The 21,550-nt window shown below is 41.8% G+C and overlaps 1 protein-coding gene across 1 annotated transcript in view; it reads left to right on the top strand.

The window, feature by feature from the left end:
* Nucleotides 1-1,351: 1,351 nt before the first annotated feature.
* The window catches only part of PLEKHA8 (pleckstrin homology domain containing A8), a 52,476-nt gene continuing 32,277 nt past the window's right edge, over nt 1,352-21,550 (top strand). The window contains exon 1 of the mRNA XM_024562931.4: nt 1,352-1,760. Coding sequence (XP_024418699.2) covers nt 1,721-1,760 — 40 coding nt within the window. The 5' untranslated portion in view covers nt 1,352-1,720. The remainder of the gene's footprint in view (nt 1,761-21,550) is intronic.

The raw sequence follows: 21,550 nt of genomic DNA, 5'->3' as shown, positions 1-21,550 counted from the left end.
TTCTACAGTCTAACACCCCTGCTATTGCTTATTATTTAATTTACGGTATAAACAGTGAACACGTACAGTGCTCTGGGGTTCACGAAACGCGTTCCTGGGAGTGACCCTTACTCCACTGCCAGTAGGGCAAGTTCTTGTATCCCATATAAAAAATAATAAGTATACTTAAACTAGGAGAGATTAAGTGTCCTGCTTAAGGTTATTCGGCCCCAAAGCAGTTGAGCTCCGCCTTCAAATCAGGTCTTCTGATGCATTATACAATACCGCATAGTTACAGCCACTAGTAATTTATCACTTAGGACTTAGGTGTTCTTAATCCAGAATGTGTATAATAGCTTCCATCGAGGATAAGCGCGTGCACATCTCCGCTTTAAAGAAGTTAGATGTAAAGTAACCGCAATTATAAGTTACCCAGGCTCATCTTAATTAGTTTTACATTTTTCCACCTAATTTCAAAAGCAATACAGATGTTCATTGTAGTCCACTCGGAAGAAATTGGAAAACACTAAAGGAGGGTTTCCAGTTAGAACACAGGAGCTGAATTAAATTTAAATTTCAGATAAACAACGAATTGTTCTGTATTTTTATTTGCTAAATAGGTCACTAAAGAAAAAAAAACGCCAACGACGCAAATAATCCTAACATTTTGGCGCATGCTTCTGTGACATATGCTTAAAATAATTTAGAACACACTGTGCACTTTGTTCCGAAACCTCCTCTTTCTACCCAATTTATAGTTATTTTCCCTGCTCACTTAACCTTAGGACAGAACTTTCTCACTTTCATATGCATAGAAATCCCCTGGGGATCTTGTTAAAATGCAGATTTCGATTCCAGAGATTTGGGCTAGAGGCGAGATTTTGCAATTCTGACAAACAAGCTCCTAGGTGATGCCAGTGCTGCTGTCCCCGGACCACATTTCCAGAAGCCAGGCCTTAGAATTTCTACAACAGTCATTTACACTGGCCACACAGCATTCCGTGGTGAAATTCCCATCATCTCCCTAAGCCCTATTGTTGGATACCTGGAGTGAGTGGGATCAGTTGGGCAGCCTTGAAATCTCCTGGGAACTAGAAACCAGGGGCCACCCTAAGGGGCCATGTTAACCCCCGATCAGTGGGGGGGTGGGACCCGACCCATCCACGGCACCATTTACACTTGTCCCACCGGCTTTCCTCCTCCATTTTCACCCAAAGCTTTCTTGCAAGCCAGCCGACCAGGACTCAATTTCCCTGCGGGCCTCCTGGCTCCTTCAGCCCCGCCCTCGTTGTAGCAGCCAAACCCCGGAGTGGATTTTAGGAACGGATACGTGAACGGTGCAGTGGGCATGCGCGAGTGGGCCGTGGGCCCGGCAGGTCGAAGACTCAGGTAGCGCGCGGTGGCGCCACCAGCGACCCGCTGCCTGTCTTGCGGCTCTTGGAAGGCTGCAGTCGCTGCTCTGGCCCACTTAGCGTCTTAATCTAGTGACAGAGGAGCGCCAGCCCCTGTCGTGTGCTAACCTGCGGAGGCCGCCGCAGTGACCCCGCCCCCGGGCTGACAATGTGAGACTAGCCGGGTGTCCCCGCACCAGACCCGGGCGCCGGGAGTGGGCAGCTGGGCAGCCCCGGGAGATGGCCCTGCTGCGGGTGCTTGTCGCCTCCCAGGTCCTGGAGCAGTGAGGGGGCTGGCGATCCAGGGCCAGTGGCCCCAGCGCAGCAGAGGCGGAGGGGCCGCGGGCGCCATGGAGGGGGTGCTGTACAAGTGGACCAACTATCTGAGCGGTGAGTGGTGAGCGCGCCAGGGGCTCGGTCCTTTGTCTGACCAGCTGGAGGACGACATCGGGATGCGCCTCTTGGGGGTCGGGGTCACGACCCCTCCAGGGACCATAGAGACAGACCTGTGAGGACCGGGAATATTTCTTCAAAGCACTTCACTCACAGGACAGTGTCCCCCGTGCCGTACGGATACATTCCCCTGTTGGGACTGGGTGAGGACAATAGCTACCCTTTCACTTCAATGAAACCTACGAAATCCTGAGATCTGAGGTGACTTGAAAAGCAGGATGCCCTCGGTGTCATCGGGAGGGAGGCGCTGATCTTGTCTAGCCATGCCCATAGTAACCTGGAATTCCAGAGGGGAAAGGACCTTTTCAAAGTCCCCAGTGCAAACGCTTTCCCTTGTCACCTTCAGAGTCATCTGCGTGCAGACCTCGTTGTCACAGTTCCATCCCAACAGTTTCAGAGCTCCAAGCTTTGCACGAGGTTTTTGGTTTTCTCGCCGAGCATTTCTTTTTGTTTTACAGACTCGGAAAGAACCATAAAATCAATGCAAACATTATCAGCTGTTTTCTTGCCCTACAGAACAGAGTAGCTTAAAAATAGTAGCCCACTCCTTTCCAATTTATGGAAGTACTTCCTTCATATCTTGAGGTCATGACTATTCTTCTGCAGTGAAAATGATTCAGCTAGCATTTTTTTTCATTTGTGCAAACAGCATTTAATAAAAAGCCTCTGTAAACTATGTTAGGCACTTTTTTGGAATTAAACTTTTAATTTTGGGAAATGAGCTAGGCATTTTTAATTCTAATAGCAATGTCTGTGAAACTGGAAATATTCCCAGTATGTCTTGGAATCTGGGAGGTATATTTTCCCATCCTTTCCGATAGGACAGTTTTTCGGGGTCATAGTGTGGCGATGCTCTGGGGTGTTTTAGGGACGGATTATGTCTGGGAGGGATAGTTGGCATAGTGAATTGGATGAGGTTACACAGCACAGCCAAGTGCACCTGTTGGGTGTACCCAGAATCTCTTTCCTGTGCGTAGTGAGGTTAGAAGTGAGCTCTGTTTATTTTTCCTGTAATCATTAGTTGAGACCGAGTGAGGAGTGGTGTTGTGGAAGACCAGGCCTTTTCTTCAGGGACCTTCACTGATGTCAAGCTGTTGCATTCGATATGGGTAACTCATGGCAGGGCTTCAGTGAATGTCCAGGGCTGGCACTCTGCTAAGCTAGAGGGAGGGTGCTTGATCAGGTAATTTTCCTTTTGACGTATCTTTAAACTCCAAGAAGTATGGATCTTATGCCGCTGAGTACAATTTAGTAGCTCAATCATCTCTTTCCATCACATGTGCTTTGTAACTTTTTCCTTTCATCCTCAACAGTCATTCCTCTTCCTTTTTCTCCATCCCCCTCCCCCTGTCCCCTCCTTTTTTTTTGTCTCTCTTTTCTAACTCTTCTCTCCATGTAGAAAGTTTAGTCTCTTGGTACAGTACCTACCTTCTGAGAGTGGAAACCCCTTATTTTTTTTCCTGGCTGTTTTTGTGTTATCCTTTAATAGAGCACAATTTCTCTAGAAGAATCTTTTGGAATCTTCCTCACGTGATGCCTGCACCATCTGTTCTGAGTCTACTTTTTTCCTCTCCAAGTAAGAGAAGTTCATTCTGTGAGTAATGCCAGGGTGGAAGCCCAAGGGAAGGGGCCGTTGTCCTCACACCATGCAGCTTGCTCCCTTGGCCCTCCGGGGCTGCCTCACTGTGGGCACGCTGTTTACAGAAGCCCCTCACACCACTCTTCCTGCGTGGACTTGGAATTACGGTTCAACCCATTCGACTACATTAGGAGATGCATTTACTTGGGGAAGGAACAGCCAGAGCCTGGGGAGAACAAATTCATTCTCGTTTCCTCCACCCGCCTATGTGAGTTAGTCTCCCCCAAAGAAAGAAGCTTGTTTAGAAAAGTAACCTTTTTTTCTTATGGTTTTGCGCACAGTAACTTTAAAATACATGCAATCCCAAGTCCAAGTTTTTGTCCTGTCTGAGTTTTTCTCCAAAGCGGGGATGTAACGCTCTGTGTAGTTTATGTATTCCCGTCATGCACCCAGCTTGATAGGGAACGCTGTGTCAAATTTGAGTGGAAAAGTTAGGAAGTCCGTTTAGCAGCTAATCCTTTGAACCCTTGGAGAGCGTTGTTAATTTCCTTCACTGCCCACTCTGACCTGGGCGCAGGGTGAGCGACACTGGAGGAGACGGACACAGTCCCTGCTTTCCTTGAGCTTCCAGTGCAGGGGCTGGAGGAGAAAGACGTTCATTGGCCAAGTGGTCGGATGCATGTTCCAAGTGTGTGTGGTATGGGGAGAGGGGAAGAGGAGAGGCTAGTCCAGATCATTGGGGAAAGCTTCTTTGAAGAAAAGATTTAAGAGAGTCCAAATGATAAATCGAAATTAGGTGGTGAGGCCAAGGCAGCGGTGCAATTGGAGGCTGTAAGGAAGAACTTTCTCAGTACTGGAATGTCAGTATGCAGGCCTTACAGCAGAATAGAGACCTGTGAGTTTGAGGAAATGAAAGAAGACCAGGCCTGCATGGCTGGAGAGCTGAGAAGAGTGAGCCTCCAACAAACCAGGGGCTGGGGGGAAGGCCTGATGTTTTAGGGCCTCGTAGGCTGGTCTAGACACTGTGCAGTGATTGTGTTTGGGGTGGGAGAGGAGGGGAAGATAAGATCATTTAGAAGCTTAAAGCTTCCCTTGGCTGCATTTTTTTTTTGTATTTGGACAAATAATGTAGTTATTTTTGTGAACTTCTTTTGCCTCTTAAATTAAACTAATAGGTATCAATTATTAAAAGTTGATAACATCAAGCCTTGAGAATAACATCTATAATTCTGGCATGAATCTACCACTAAAATACAGAAAGAGAAAGGAAGAAAAGTCCCTTTGCCCTATTATACTGCACATGCTCAGGTCCCCTGTGCTCCTTCAGAGGAAAATGGGGGGGGGGGGGCGGGGAACCTGCTTACGTGCATTTTCTTCAACAGCCCCAAGCCCCTCCTGCCTTTTGAGCAGCTGCACATGGGACATTCTGGGGTTTAGTGCCAAATCCTCTCTTCAGATATTAGCAGATTGAACCTGCAGTGGAAAGAGAATGGATTAAATGTTTCACAAACACCTGTGTCGTGTGAGACGTAGGGGCTAGGCCCCATATGCGTGTGACTTGTATCTCTCAAGCCCTAAAACTTAGTCAAGGGCTATCACACTTGCATGGTTTGCGCAGATGCGCTGTGGTAGAAAGGACACTAGCTGAGGAGTCACAGACCTAAAGTCTGTGCCCTCTGTGTCACTGCCAAGCTTAGTGTCTTCCTCCACAAAAAGATGAGATTTACCTGTCAATCAGCATAAGAGCGAAAAACTTAACACGGTATTTCGCGCACTATTCTAAACATTTTACATGGGTCAGTTCATTTCATCATCACTGCGATTTTAGGAAGCAATTGCCTTTACTGTTCCCATTTCCCAGATGAAGGCACTGAGACGCAGAAAGGTAGAGGAGCTGGCCCAAGGTCACACAGTTAGAAAGTGGCTCCAGAGTCAATGCTCCCTTATGTAATACTTTGAAAGGTCTTTCCTCTGGATCATTATATAACTCTAGCTGATTCATAATGCACTTACATTTAAAGTATGTTGACCTAGAATAGCAGACTTTATTTGGGAGTGGGAGGTGGGGAAGATTCAAGAGTGAGGAAGACTTTGCCTAGTGCTGTGCATATGTCTTGTCACAAGGAAAATCTCTGAGCCAGCTGTGAGCGTTCTACTGTGCAGTTTTAGGTCCCTTTCCTGCCCACTCAGCAGATGCAAGAGCTGCTGCCAGAAGCTCCAGGCAGCAGCCAGCTTCTTGGGCCCTTCCAGCAGGTTAGGGCATATGCCCATTGCTGCGCTGCATTCCAAAAATAGCAGACACTTGCATCATGCAGACCAGATGGTTGTCGGAAGAGGTGCTCTAATTTTGCTTACCACCCCACCCCCACCAGGTGTTTGTGCTGCGGAAACAATGCCAGGAGGCTACCTGGAGTATGAGTCATGCAGAGCAAGCATCGAATGGTCTCACAACTACTGGTCAACCTTTTTTGTTTGTTTTTTTAACACCTTTATTGAGATCATGATTCACCTGTCATACACTTCACCCATTTAAAGTATGCTAGTTAGTGTGACTTTTAGTATGTTTAAAGAGTGCAGCCATTGCCATAATCCATTTTAAAACACTTGCTTTATCCCAAAAAGAACTCAGTACACATTAGCGATCACTGCCACCCACCCCCTCTTGCCCTGGGCAACCACTGATCTGTCTGTATAAATTTGCTTATTCTAGACATTTCGAATAAATGGCATCGTACATTACCTGGTCTTTCGTGACTGGCTTCTTTTACCTAGAACGTTGCTTGGGTTCACCCCCATTGTAGCATGTGTCAGTACTTCACTCCTTTTTATTAACAAATGACATTCCATTGTATGGAGATAACATGTTGTTTATCCATCCATCCATTGGGGATGCTTGAGTTGCTCCATTTTTTTGGAGAACTTACAAACTGTTTTCCAAAGTGGCTGCACTATTTACATTTTTATCAGTAGTGAAGAAAATTCTCATTTCTCCACATTCTCACCAACAGTTGTTACTGTCTCTTTTATTATATCCATCCTAGTGAGTCAAAGTGCTTTTGATTTCTATTTCCCTAATGACTAATGACATTAATCATCTTTTCATGTGCTTATTAGCCATTTGTACATCTTCGGAGAAATGTCTGTTTACATCCTTTGCGCATTTGTTAATTGAGTTTATTTTTCCATTGTGGAGCTGTAAGAGATCTTTATTCTGGATAGGAGTTCCTTACCAAACATGATTTGCATATATTTTTTTCTTATTCTATACATTGTCTTTCACTTTCTTAATGGTATCACTTGCAGCACAAATGCTTTCTTTTGTTTTCAATCCTCGCCCGAGGACTTGCCTACTGACCTTAGAGAGAGGGAAGAGAGGGAGAGAGAGGCGGAGAGAGGAACACTGATGCAGGAGAGGAACAGCGATCGGCTGCCTCTCCTAAGGACCAAACCCACAAGCCAGCTATGTGCTTGGACGAAGAATCAAACCCAGGACCTTTTGTGTTGATGGGACGACGCTCCAACCAACTGAGCCACACCTGCCAGGGCTGCAGCATAAACGTTCTTAATTTTGATGTCCAGTTTGTCATTTTTATTTGATTTCTTGTGTAAACTTTTAAGGTGAGATCTTAAGAAACCATTGCCTAACCCAAGGTCATGAGGATTTACTCCTATGCTTTTTTCCAAAAGTTTTCATAGTTTTCTCTTTTATGTTTATATCAGATCCATGTTGAATTAACTTGTGTGTATGATGTAAGGGTACATTCTTTGTCCACAGATGTCCAGTGGTAAACACTTTTATCCATGGTTTCAGGGACAGGGCCGGGGCCCAGTATATTTGAATGCCTAAGTGCAAAAGGTTGGAGTCAGAAAGCCCTGAGTTCAAACCTCTGCTCTGCTACTTGCTAGTGCTGACACCTTGAACAACTACTTGATCACCCCAAGCCTCTGTTTTAAGATGACAGCAAGAATAATAGCCATACTAGTTTTGTTATTAATATGGAATGGAAAACCATATATGAACCTGCCTGGCACATAGTTCACTTAAGGGTAGATTAACAATAATACCAGAGAGTTTAGTGTATATGTATTGTCTGTCTGCAAATTGTGGCTCCTGGTGGCTTTTGAGAGTAAATGTATTTTGAATTCCTTAAGTCCTCCTTTTGGAAGTTGGATGGATATAAATTCTAAAGGGAAAGGTGCACATAAACCATCTGAATTTTGTAATTGACTCTGTCGTCCCCTGACAGTCATCTTTTGGGGTGAATGATGAGAACAGATCGTGTAATTCTGTGTAGCACTGGTCTGTACTTTTGACTCCAGCAAAAACTAATGAATATCTGTTAAGGAGCATAAGAGGCATTAGACTAGAGCTCCATCGGCACTCCATCAAGAGCAGCACCACTGAATTGGATGTGTGCTGTGGAAGGAGATGTTAGGAGTCAGCTGTGGAGTCTGGTGTCGTTGGAGTTGGTCTGTGGACGAAAGGAGCCTGAGAACCATTGTTCTTAGACTGTGCTCTCAGTGTTTAATCTTTGCCACTTCCTGTTACCATACTTTCATCTCGTTTAGAATTGAGCCAAAGCCAGTTACATTCCATTAGGAATAGATTTGAGACAGGCAGACAGGCAGAAGAACAAACAGGCAGTGGAGCTATAAGACAGATAAGCAAGACAGCAGGGAGGGTAGGCCAAAAATATGCCAGGACGCTTGGGCATTTCTCTCTCCGGGTCCATGTCAGGTTGGTTTCTGGAGGATGTGAGAGTACCAGGAGAGATGGAGAAATGGTTAATATCTGTAGAGTTAGCCAGAGAGAGGCCTGACCTTTCCTAGTATTTCTATCACATCAAAGGGAGCAAAATATCATTTGCTTGGGAATCTACTTCATGTCCTTCAGATAGAATTGTTCCTGTGTATCCAAGATAAGGACGGCTCTGCCTTGATTTTTAACTACCAGAAGAATGGCTTTAACAATCTACTTTTAACACCATTTAGCAGTTCCCAGTCTACCGATCAATCATTCATTCATTCATGTAACCCTGAGCATCAGAGCTCACCAGACCCTCTGTGTGTTTGGGGGGGGTGGTGTTGGGGATACTGCTTTGTGTAAGGCATGATTCTTGCTCTCAGAGGAGGTCATAGTCTAGCGGGAATCCTATTCAGCTGCGATAATGCTCTTTCAGCTAAATTCGTGGTTTCAACCTTTAAGCTTTTAGGTGGTTGCTCCAAGGCTTTGGCTTAACAAGACTTAGAGGTACCACATTGCATATAACTGGTCTCTAAGTGCAGGTAGGTGTCACTATCACTCTCTGCTGTGTTTCCTGAAATTTAAAAGGCAAATTGGGGGCACCCCTGACAGGCTGGAATGTTAAATAAAGTCTTCGGTGACCAGGTTGGCATTACAGGTATCCTTTTGTTTCTCTGCCTCTGCTGGCCAACAGGTACCATTTGATTGGAGACTAGCCATTCAACTTCTAAGACTGATGTAAGCAGCTGGAAATTAGGAGAGAAGAAAGTAAGAATGTGAGTTAGGTGTAAAACTGGTCAAAACAGGCAGGCATACCTTTGTCAAGAAAAATGTAGAGAATCTTTTTTGGGAGTAGTCCTGGAAACCTTTGTGGAGGAGGTGGGACCAAAGGGTGGGTGGAATTGGCCTGGACAAAGTGGGGAAGGTGAGGGAACAGAAGCGACCCTCAGTAGAGAAACCAGCAGGACTAAAAAGGAGAGTTCTTGTGTGGGAGCAGGAGGAAATACTGAGTGTCGTTGGATGGGGTTAGATTAGTAAACCAAGCCAACTCTGAGAGTTTAGAATTGGTACGGTAGGGAGTCACTCGGGTTTCTAAATAGGAGGAAAGAGCATGTTTAAAAAAACTACATAAGGAGCCCTGGCTGGTGTAGCTCAGTTGGGCGTTGTCTCACAAAGGGAAAGGTCGCTGGTTCAGCTCCTGTCAGGGCACATGCCTGGGTTGTAGGTTCAGTCCATGGACAGGGTACGTGCAAGAGGCAACTAATTGATATTTCTCTTCCTCTCTTTCTCCCTTCCCTCTTTCTAAAAATAAGTAAACAAAATCTTAAAAAAAAAAAAAAACAAGAAAGATTCAACTGGCTAAAACATGATAAAGGAAGAGGGCATGCTGCGTTATGGGGGCAAGATGATGAGGGCAGGGGAGAAGGGAGGCATGATCTCCCATTTCACAGATGAATAAATGAAGGCTCACAAGACAAACAACTTAGAATGATAGAGCAAATAATGGGCCAGGTCTGCCTGACTTCACGTCCTTCATGCTCTGTGCCCCAGTACAGGCTCAGTGGAATGCTGGGAATGAGGCCGACTGACCTGGAGGGGCGGGGCAGAACTGACTTCAGGTGTGGCGCCAGGATGGTAGGAGGATGCTGGATTTGTTAAGAGAGACATTGTAGTCAGAAGGAAGAGGACATGTTAAACCCTGGAAACTGAGTTCAGTCCATCTCTCTCAGTTTATAAGTTAGAAAATAATGCCCAGAGGAATTAAGTGTCTGAGTGACGTGGTCAGAATGACACACCTGGATGTTATAAGTTTGAACTTCAACCAAAGTTTTCTGACTAGTCTGTTGAGTTAGGCGATGGTGGGGTGTAGGAGAGGCATTGCCCAGAACAACTTAATATAAGAAACATCCAGGTCAGTAGCTTAAAGCATACAGGCAGGGTGACTTGCAGCAGGCTCTCCCAGCGGGTTCTAGAGAGAATCTCACACAATACATCGTAATGGTAGTCTCCTCACCGTCTGCATGCCTGATGGCCCAGTGGGCTGCCCTCCTTTGAGGGCTGGGCTCTTCTTTTCTATAAATCACCAAGCCTGACAAATTACAAGTGCTCAAAAAAATGCTCTGTGAATTAATTAATGGTAAACTAAGGAATTATAATTTAGCCAATGCTTGGTTATTGTCTGTTACTATTAGGGGTGTCTCTTCCTCCTTGCTTCCCAGCTACAGCAAAATTGTTACCGGCTGACCTGGCAGAAGAACCCACAGCTTTGTTATCTACTGTCCTGTCTGGAGCTCGCCCGGGGAAGCTGAGTTATGGGGGAGGGCTCTTATGAGGTGGCGCACCCAGGGCCAGACGAGGGAAACACCAAGGCCATGGAGATGAGGGGTCAGTAACTGAGCTTTGCTTCCATTAAAAACAGTTGGGTTTTTTTTTAACTACTACAAACATATCTATATAACATCCATACTATAGTGAATTATAACCATTATATAATGTGCGTGGGTTATGAAAACAGTAACCATAATTTATGGTGAATAAATTAAGTCTTGACTCATCACTTCAGAAAGATTGTCAACCCTGTCAAGAAACTTAATCTCACTTTATTCTCTTGACATTAGTTACTTTCTCTTGAAGTAGGTTCTGTAAAAGAATTGAGTTTCCTGTTATTTTGTATGAAGGTGGAGATTTATGGGTTTTGAAAGCCAATCGAGACTACCAACGCCTGTTAAGCTCATGCTCTCAATCCGCAAAAAAAGAATCTAAAGCTGAAAGAAGTTAGGGACCTATTCACCCTTTTTGCTTCTCCTATTCTATACCCGTGTAATTATGTTTACCATTTTTTCCTCTTTTGGTTGATAAAAAAGCACCTTTCCTTCACTTTTTTATTTACTTTTGGCTTGATTTTCTACAAATGGATTTAAATAGCCCCTTCTCATGTTTTTCTGCATTTCTACTCAGCAGCATTTCATTATGGGTTTTTAAAAATTTACAATGTGTTAATGTGTTCTTTTTATTCTGTTCAACTGTAGTATTGGAAACTGGTTTCCCCTAACAACTAGTTGGCTAAAGTTCTGAGAAAACTTTGATGGCTTTATAGGCAGAGTGGCGCACCCTGGCTGGCATTTCACTTAGTGGGCATCCTCCTGGTTGTTCTATTTAAGAGTGTCGTAATTAGGCCAAGATGGAGGAAGTCCACTGCAGCCTCTTTTTCTACTTATTAAAACTACAAACTCTGAACAGAGTACTAAAAGCAACTATCAGAGCACTCTGAAAGATACACAATAACAGGCAGACTGGGGAGGGAAGACGAAACTTGAATGACCAACTTGAATGATAAATACTCCTGAAACAAATGAAAAGGTAGAGATTCTTGGAAGAATAATATATACTATTAAAAAAGAATTAAATGGACATTTTGGAACTAATAAGTATGGTATATGAACTTTTACAAAATAACTCAGTAGATGGGCTCAGTAGAATACAGATGACACAGCAGAAGTCAGTGAACTTAAAGACAAATCAATAGAAATTATTCAGTCTGAAGAACAGAGAGAAAAGACTTTGGGGGAAAAAGAGAATAAAACCACAGGGATCTGTGGGCATTGAGAAAGGAGAAGGGGGAAGGAAAAAGACAATGGTAAAGAAAAGGGGCTTGAAAAAATAAAAACTGAAAACTTCCCAAATTAGGTGAAAACTACAAATTTACAGATTCAGGGACTCACCAAATTTCAACCAGTATAACCTCAAAGACATACCCACACACATCATAATGAAAAAGCTGAAAACTTTAAAAAAAAAAAAAGCTCAAAAACAGCAAGAGTAGAAAAATCTAACACATACAGGGAAGCAACTATTTAAATATCTGGGATTTTTTTTAACCAGAAAAAAATGGAGGCTAGAAGACATTAGAACAGCATCTTTAAAGTGCTCAAAAGAATTGTCAACACAGAATTCTATAGTCAATGAAGTGCTCTTTAAGAGTTAAGGTAAAATAACATCCTTAGATAAAAGAAAACTATAATAAAGAAATGTCTAAAAGCAGTTCTTTAACCTTAAGGGAATAATACCAGGGAAACTTAGAACATCAGGATTAAAGAAGAGCAACAAAAATGATAAATATCTGTGTAAATATAATAGACTATTTTTGTCTCTGAAGTTCTTAAAATGTGTATGGCTACAGGAAGCAAAAATTATAACATTATCAGTGGAGGTATTGACTTTATATAGACGTAATACAAGTAATAGTGATAACATAAAGAGGGAAGGCTAAAAGGACTTGAAATGATCAAATAATTCTCAGTAGGCTCAAAAGTTAGGTGTGTATTTCCTAAGCCCTAGATCAACCAATGAAAAACTACCAAGAGATAGAGCAAAAAGTACATAAATAAACTATAATGGAATTATATAATCCCAAGGACAACAGGAAAGGGAGCAAAAAAATAACCAGGAAAAGAAAAAAAACAAGAAACAATAAAAAGAATAATAAAACAATAGCTGTAATTCCAACCATATCAATAATATATTAAACATATATGGTCTAAACAAATGAATTAAAAGATACAGATTCAGATAGATAGATACAAGACCAAATTATATGCTGTGAGAAACCTACTTTAATTATAGGATTATACATTAGATATAAAAGGATATATGCACATAGATGTAAAAATCTTCAACAAAATATCAGCAGATCAAATCCAATGGTGTATAGAAAGAATTGTACACCATGACTAAGTGGAATTTATCCCAAATATTCAAGGCCAGTTCAACATTTGAAAATCAATGTAATTCATTTATCAACAAACTAAAAAGGAAAAATTACACAATGATATGGATAGATACAGAAAAACACATTTGACACATCATTCATTCCTGACAAAAACTCAGTAAACCAAGTAGAGGAGAACCTTCTCAACTTGATAAAGACTATCTACAAAAGTCTTCCAGCCAACATCATAGTGGTGAGACACTAGAAGTTTTCCCACTAAGATCAGGTACAAAGCAAGGATGTCCCCTTTCACCACTCTTTTAACATCATATTGGAAATCCTTGCTAATGCAATATGGTAAGAAAAGGAAATAAAAAGTTTACAGATTGGGAAGGAAGACATAAAACTGTCTTTGTTCACAGATGACATGATCGCCTATGTAGGAAATTTGAAAGAATTGACCAAAAAAACCCCTGGAATTAATAAGTGATTATAGCAAGGTTGCAGGATTCAAGGTTACGACACAGAAAAGTTAATTGCTTTCCTATATAGCAACAATGAACAAGTGCACTTTGAAATTTAAAACACAATACCATTTACCATTTACATTAGTACCCCTAACATGAAATACTTAGGTATAAATCTAACAAAATATGTGCAAGATATATATGAGGAAAACTGCAAAGTTGGTGAATGAAATCAAAGAAGAACTAATGGACAGATATTCTGTGTTCATGGATATGAAACTCAATATTGTCAAGATGTCACTTTTTCTTCCCAATTTATCTATTAATTCAATGCAATCCCAGTCAAAGATCCCAGCAAGTTATTTTATGGATGTCAACAAATTGATTCTAAAGTACATTTAGAAAGACAAAAGACTCAGAATAGCCAACACAATGGTAAAGGAGAAGAACAATGTTGAAGCAGTGACACTACCTGACTTCAAGACTTACTCTGAAGCTACAATAGTCAACATTGTATAGTATTGGTGAAAGAATAGACAAGTAGATCAATGGAATAGAATAGTGAGCCCAGAAGTAGACCCATATAAGTACAATCAACTGAACTTTCACAAATGAACAAAGACAATACAATGGAGCAAAGATAGCATCTTCAACAAATGGTACTCGAATAACCGGACATCCACATGCAAAAAATGAGTCTGGACACAGACCTTACACTCTTCACCAAAATTAGCTCAAAATGGGTAAGAGACTTAAGTGTAAAGTGCAAATCTGTAAAACTCCTAGAAGACAACATAAGAGAAAACCTAGATGTCCTTGGGTATTTTTGATGCTTTTTTAAAGATGTAATCCATGAAATAAATAATTGATAAGCTGCACTTAAAATTAAAAACTTATTCACTGGGAGAGATAATATCGAGAGAATTAGAAGACAAATCACAGACAGAGAGAAAATATTTGTAGAAGACACATCTGACAATACAATATACCAAAAGCTCTTAAAATTCAACAATTAGAAAACAAAGAACTCAACTGAAAAATGAGCCAAAGACCTTAATAGACACCTCACTAAAGAAGATATACAGATGGTAAATGAGCACATGAAAAGTAGCTCGTATATCAACGGGGAAACATAAACTGAAGCAACAGTGAGCTACTACAACACACCTATTAGAACAGCCAAAGTCAGAACACTGACAATACCAAATGCTGACAAGGATGCTGGCAGGAGGAACTTGTACATTGCGCATGGGAATGGAAAATGAACACCCACTTTAGAAGACAGTTGGTCAGTTTCTTACAAAACTAAACATACTCCAACCATATGACTCACCAGCCATGCTCCTTCGTATTTACCCCAAAGAGTTCAAAACTTAAGTCCACACAAAAACATGCACTATGACCTTTATAGCAGTTTTATTCATAATAGCTAAAACTTGGAAGCAACCAAGATGTCTTTCAGTAGGTAAATGGATGAGTAGACTGTGGTCCCTCCAGACAATGAAATGTTATTCAAAGCTTAAAAGAAGTGAACTGTTGAGGAGCTTCTGACCCTCAACAAGTTGGAGGCATAGGTAGATACACTTTGCCTCCTCTCAAACCAAAAGAAGGATAACAACCAATTTAAAAACAAAAACAACCAGAACTGCCAGAAAATCAAACTGTATGGAAGCTCAACAACCAAGAAATCAAAGAAGAAACATTCATCTAGACTGGTAGGAGGGGCAGAGGCGGGCAGCTGGGGCAGAGAAGATACACACAAGGTCACAGCTGGTGGAACAGGCGGTCCCACATTTCATGTGCAGATAAACCGGGAGGAACAACTGCAGAGCAAGACAGACCACACAACCCAGGGATCCAGTGCCAGAAAAAGTAAGTTTCTAAACCTCTGGGTATAAAATGCTGTGGGGGTTATGGCGGTAGGAGAAACTGCCACTCTCACAAGAGAGTCCGTTTGAGGGACCCACAGGGTCCTAGAACATACACAAGCCCACCCACCGGTAATAAGCACCAGAAGGGCCCAGTTCGCTTGTGGGTACCAAAGAAGTGACTGAAAGTGAGGCGAAAGCCAAGCAAGCAGCATTGTCCCCTCTCTGACCCCTCCCCCTCATACAGCACCACAGTAGGACGAAGTGGGTTGCTCAGCCCTGGCCAATACCTAAGGCTCTGGCCCTTACAATGTAACAGGTGCGCTGAGACAAAGAACAATGGCCCAAATGAAGAACAGATAAAATTCCAGAAAAAGCACTACACGACGAGGAGATAACCAATCTATCAATGCAGAATTCAAAACACTGGTAATCAGGATGCTCACAGAAATGGTTCAGTACAGCCACAAAATAAAGGAAGAAGTGAAGTCTATACAAAGTGAAATAAAGAAAAACATACAAAGAATCAACAGTGAAGGGAAGGAAACTGGGACTGAAATCAACGATTTGGTACAGAAGGAAGAAATAAACATTCAATTAGAATCGAATGAAGAAACAATTCAAAAAAATTAAGAGAGTCTTAGGAACCTCTGGGACAACTTTAAATGTCCCAACATCTGAATGATAGGGGTACCAGAAGGAGAAGAGGAAGAGCAAGAAATTGAAAACATATTTGAAAAAATAATGAAGGAAAACTTCCCCAATCTGACGAAGGAAATAGACATGCAACTCCATGAAACTCAGAGAGTCCCAAAGAAATTGTACCCAAAGAGGAACACAACAAGATACATCATAATTAAATTACCCAAAATTAAAAATGAGAGAATCTTAAAAGCAGTAAGAGAAAAGGAGACAGTTACCTACAAAGATGTTCCCATAAGATTATCTATCAGCTGATTTCTCAAAAGAAACCTTGCAGGCAAGAAGGGGCTGGAAAGAAGTATTCCAAGTCATGAAAGGCAAGGGCCTACATCCAAGATTACTCTATCCAGCAAAGCTATCATTTAGAATGGAAGGGCTGATAAAGTGCTTTCCAGATAAGGTCAAGTTAAAGGAGTTCATCATCACCAAGCCCTTATTATATGAAATGTCAAAGGGACTTATCTGAGAAAAAGAAGATCAAAACTAGGAATAGTAAAATGGCAACAAACTCACAACTGACCCTAAAAAAAACCAAACTAAGCAGACAACTAGAACGGGAACAGAACCACAGAAATGGAGATCACATGGAGGGTTATCAGCAGGGAGGGGGCTGGGGGTAAATAGGGGAAAAGGTACAGAGACTAAGAAGCATAATTGGTAGGTACAAAATAGGGGGATGTGAAGAATAGTATGGGAAATGGAGAAGCCAAAGAACTTACATGTACAACCCATGGACATGAACTGAGGGGAGGAATGCTGGAGGGAAGGGGGGTACAGGACAGAGGGGGATAAAGGGGAGGAAAAAATAGGACAACTGGAATAGCGTAATCAATAAAATATACTTAAAAAAAGAAGAGAACTGTTAAACCCCGAAAAGACGTGGGGAAACGAATATGCATCTTCCTAAGTGAAGGGAGCCAGCCTGCGAGGGTGCGTGTGTGCTAGCGACCCTGTGACACCTTGGAAAGGCGAAACTGTGGAGACGCAGGGTTGCCGAGGGCTTGCGGGTTGTGGTGGGATTTGCGTAATGAGGGATATAATCACTATACATTTGCCCAAACCCACAGAACACTGATTTTCCACCCACGTGCCCTGGTACACTCATGTGCCGCAAGAACTTTTAAAACATGGAATACCTGACCGTTTAGTCAGGAACGCTGACCTTTTTTGCCCAATTAAAAAATGACAACAGCCAACACAACAATAGCTGTCATTTAAATGAATCAATCAAAATTATACCTATTTTTTGTCAGATCTGCAAGAAAATACATATGGCGTGTACTGCAGAATTTTAATAATTAGTTTATGTGTGCCCGGAGATGAACAAGGTTGAAAATGGCTGCCGTTAGAATGTACAACACCAAGAATGAACTTTGAACTCTGAACTTCGGGTGACTATGATGTGTCAATGTAAATGATAAAAAAAAAAAACACTGTTCTGGTGAATGATGTTGATAATGAGGAAGGCTACTCAAGTGTGGGGGCAGGGCCTGTGGGCAGTCTGTGTACCGCCCTCTCAATTCTGTTTTAAACCTAGCACTGCTCTTAAAAATTAAAGTATATTTCAAAGTTTTTTTAAAAAATAAGAGGATAAGAAAAAATGTACCATGAAAATGCTAATCAAAAGAAAGCTGAATTGTCTCTATTAATATTAGACAAAGTAGACTTCAGCACAAGGAAAAAGTGATAAAGAAGGCATTGCATAATTCCGGAAGGATCAATTCATCGGAAAGACAGGGATCCTCAATGTGTATACATCTAAAAACAACGCTGAAATTTTTGAGGGGAAATCTGACAGAATTGGAAGGAGAAATAGACCTACGTGCAAAATTCAGCATTCTCTCAGTAATGGGTAGGACAGGCAGACAGTGAATTGTCCAGTGATGTAGAAGATCTGAACACCGTCCCCCAACTTGACCTCGTTGACGTGTATAGACAAATCCCCCAAGTAACAGCAGAATACTGCTCTGAGTTCCAAATGCACACTAAACGGTCGCTAAGATCGTCCATGTTGTGGGCTGTGGTAGAAACGCTGCCAAATGTAAAAGGATGTTCTGTCTTTAATAAAAGTAAATTACAAGTCAATGACAGGAAGATGTGGGAAATACTCAAATATCAGGACATTAAACAGCACACTTCTAAGTAACCCAAAGAGGAAGTTTCCAAGAAAGTTAGAAAATATTTTCCATTTAAAAAGAAAACACAACAGTGGTTGGTTTGGGGTGAAGTGCAGGGAGAGGGCCTGACTGCACAGGAATTTTAAGGGGAAGATAATGAAATTTTTCTGTCTTGATGATTACGGTGGTTGTTAGATAACTGTGTTTATCAAAACCCAGAAGAAGAAATTTACTGCGTGTAAGTTTAAAAAATAAATATTGAAAAACATTTAAATGTCTTTAACTGGAATACAGTTTTTTCTTGGAAATGATGTATTTGGATGAGCTACTTGTCACAAGGCCAGTGAGTAATAAAAGAAGGAAGTGTCAGTATTTTTTAGTCAGATATTGGTATGATTCACAAGTAATCATACTGGTCTGGATCTTCAAAGGAATAATAATATCTCTACAAAGAAATTTTGATTTAAAAATCGTGGCTGCTGTGAAGAACATAGAGTACAAAATTAACATGGCCTGTGTCATTTAGATTCAAATATAAGTGTACTTTTTGAAGAAAATTATGCTCATTGGAAAATGTCTATTGCTCAACATTAGCTGAGTTGAAACAAGTGAATTTTGCAAACAGTTGCTGTCAAGTAAAGAACGACATTTGCACGATGTGAGGAAAGAATAAGGTGGTAACGGTTTGGGGATAGTCTTCAGATGTTTAATTTCTTTGAATAATGTTTGTAGTTTTCAGACTATAATACTTCTTTTAAGTTTACAACTAAGTATTTTCATTTTTGATGTCATTGTAAATGGAATTTTTTGCTTAATTTCATTTTTCCATTTTTCATTGCCACTGTATAGAAATGCAGTTGACATTGTGTATGGGCCTTCCCTTATATCTTGCAATGTTCTTACTAGCTCATTTATTTTAATAATTTCTTAGTGGATTACTTAGGGTTAATTTCCTTTTTTAATGTATAAGAGCATGTTGGCAAATAGAGGTAGATTTGCTTCTTCCTTTCTGATCTGGAGACCTCTTATTTCATTCTGTACCCTAAGTGTCCTGGCCAGAACCTCAGTATAGTATTGAAAGAAGTGGGGAGAGCAAGCATCCTTGTCTTGTTACTGATACTGGGGTCAGAGCATCCAGTCTTTCTTTTTAAATATATTTTATTGATTATGCTATTACAGTTGTCCCATTTCCCCCCCTTTATTCCTCTCTGCCCTGCGCACACTGCCCTCCCACCCACATCCTCCCCACCCTTAGTTCATGTCCATGGGTCGTACATATAAGTTCTTTGGCATCTACATTTCCTATACTATTCTTACCCTCCCCCTGACTATTTTGTACCCAGTCTTTTCTCATTAATTGTAATTTAACTGTGGAGTTTTTGTAGATGCGTTTATCAGGTTGAAGTTCCCTCTGTTCCAAGCAGCAAGTAAGTTCGGTCTTACTCTGCCTCTTGTTCTACTCAGGCCCAAGTGGACTGGATGGTGTCCACCTGCACAGGTGGGGCCATCTTCTTTACTCAGTGTACTGGTTCGCATGCTGATCTCTCCCCGAGACACCCTCACAGACACACCTAGAAATGATGTTTCACCAGCACTGTGGTCATCAGCTGGCACAGTCCCCTGGATACATAAAAGGAACCATCCTATACCAACCGAGGCAACTGCAGTTTAAAGCAAGACAAGGATTAATGGTCTCCTCATCATCCATGCCTCTTTTCTCATACAATTCATCATTCCTGAGCTGTAGCTGAGCTCCTCAGGACTGGCCGTCATGAAAGACCAGTGCGTCCCAATAATGCAGGGGGCTCTCCATCGCTCTGCTTTAAATGACACATACATGTAATGAGAATGAGACTTCTGTGGTCTCTTCCTGTGCCTGCCGAAATCCCAGGGACTTTATGCTCTAAAGAAAAGTGTTTCTTGGTCATAGTTTTTGTAATTACAATCTACAGAAAACAATAACTGAACTTCCCCTAGCATAACTATAATTTCTAGATAAATACCGAACCTGTTACAGGGAAGTTTTGGTTTCGGTCACTATAATTGTTTACCAGCTACTTTCAGAACTTACTGCAGCTGGGCTCTGTGTGTGTGTGTGTGTGTGTGTGTGTGTGTGTGTGTGTGTGTGTGGAGTGGGGGAGTAACGTTTTTCAGATTCCTGTTAAATAAACCTAGTTTAGTATTTAAAAAATTTTTAGACTTTTTTTTCACATTTTAGTAACTCTGAAATCAGGAAGCATTTTAGCATCAATGCTATATCATGTCTTAATAAGCAGGGGAGTTTTCTTTCCTGTGACACATAAAATAATGATATATCTTAAAACTGATGGTGTGGGGTGGTTAAGTTTATGTGTCAACCTGCCTGGGCCAGGGGGTGCCCAGATCCTTGGTCAGACCTCATTCTGGGTGTTGTCTGTGAGGGTGTTTCTGGGTGAGGGTAACATTCGAACCGGTAGATCTAGTAAAGTAGATTGCTTTCCCTAACGTGAGTGGGTCTCATTCAAAGGCACAATAAAAAGGCTAAGAGGGAAAGCTTGATCTAAGACCATCTTTTCCAGCTTTCTGACTTATACTGAAACATTCGTTTTTCTTGGGTCTCAAGCCTGCTTGCTGTCTGTTGGACTGGAATTACCGATCGGCTCTCCCGAGCTCCTAGCTTGCCAACTGTGGATCTTGGGGTTTCTCAGTCTCCACCATTACCTAAGTGTGTATATATGTAGAGAGAGAAAGAGATACATACACATACGATTGGTTCTGTTCCTCTGGAGAGCCCTAATACTGATGGGGTTCTAAATTTGGTAAAATGTTGTAATTGAGGGTATCCTCAATTCCTTCTACTCAGAAGTCGTACTGGTTCTAGGGAGTGTTCACACCAAACAGAGTCACGGGAGTTGAGCTTCAAGTGAGAAGATGCTACTCTTCTATACCAGGATAGCGTTCTAAAATATCACCAATGAAGTCTCATTCCGGGAGTGCTGATTCTCTGCTCAACAAGACACCGTCTGATGATCAGTGTGGTTTCCTGGGTTGTAATGTTTCCGTGAAGAACAGTGGCCTTCAAGTGTGAGTTTCCATAGAATTTGTGGCTAAGGTCAGGAAGCATCACATTCTGAAATAAAAATGAATGAGTTGATCCCAAGAGGTTTGCCGGCCAATAATTGACTTGTGTTGAGATAAGGCCATGGGGCTCCTTACAGTCAGTAAAGGGTCTAGGCGTCTCCCTGGGAAGGAAGTCCTCAGTATAAAAAAGTAACCAGACCAGCATAGCTATAGTTGTAGAGAAGACTACTTATCTTCGGTGAGAAAGGCTTGCATGGCGGGATATTTCAATGACTGCTATGAATTACTAGAGGGTGGATGTGGAGAGTTAGTAGTTACCCCGTTCTGTTTATGGAAGTGAGAGACGCGGTCACCTGGCAGGCCTGAGTATTCTCGTTCCTAGGAAAACAGACGGAAGGAGATTTGACTTTGCGTGGTGAACACACAATATGATGTACAGATGAAGTATTGAAGAGTTGTACACTTGAAACCTATGTGATTTT

Source organism: Desmodus rotundus, chromosome 6 (genome assembly GCF_022682495.2).
Source record: "Desmodus rotundus isolate HL8 chromosome 6, HLdesRot8A.1, whole genome shotgun sequence".
NCBI lineage: Eukaryota > Metazoa > Chordata > Mammalia > Chiroptera > Phyllostomidae > Desmodus > Desmodus rotundus.
Note: the sequence above shows the minus strand (reverse complement) of the source record. Positions and strands in the feature narration are given on the sequence as shown.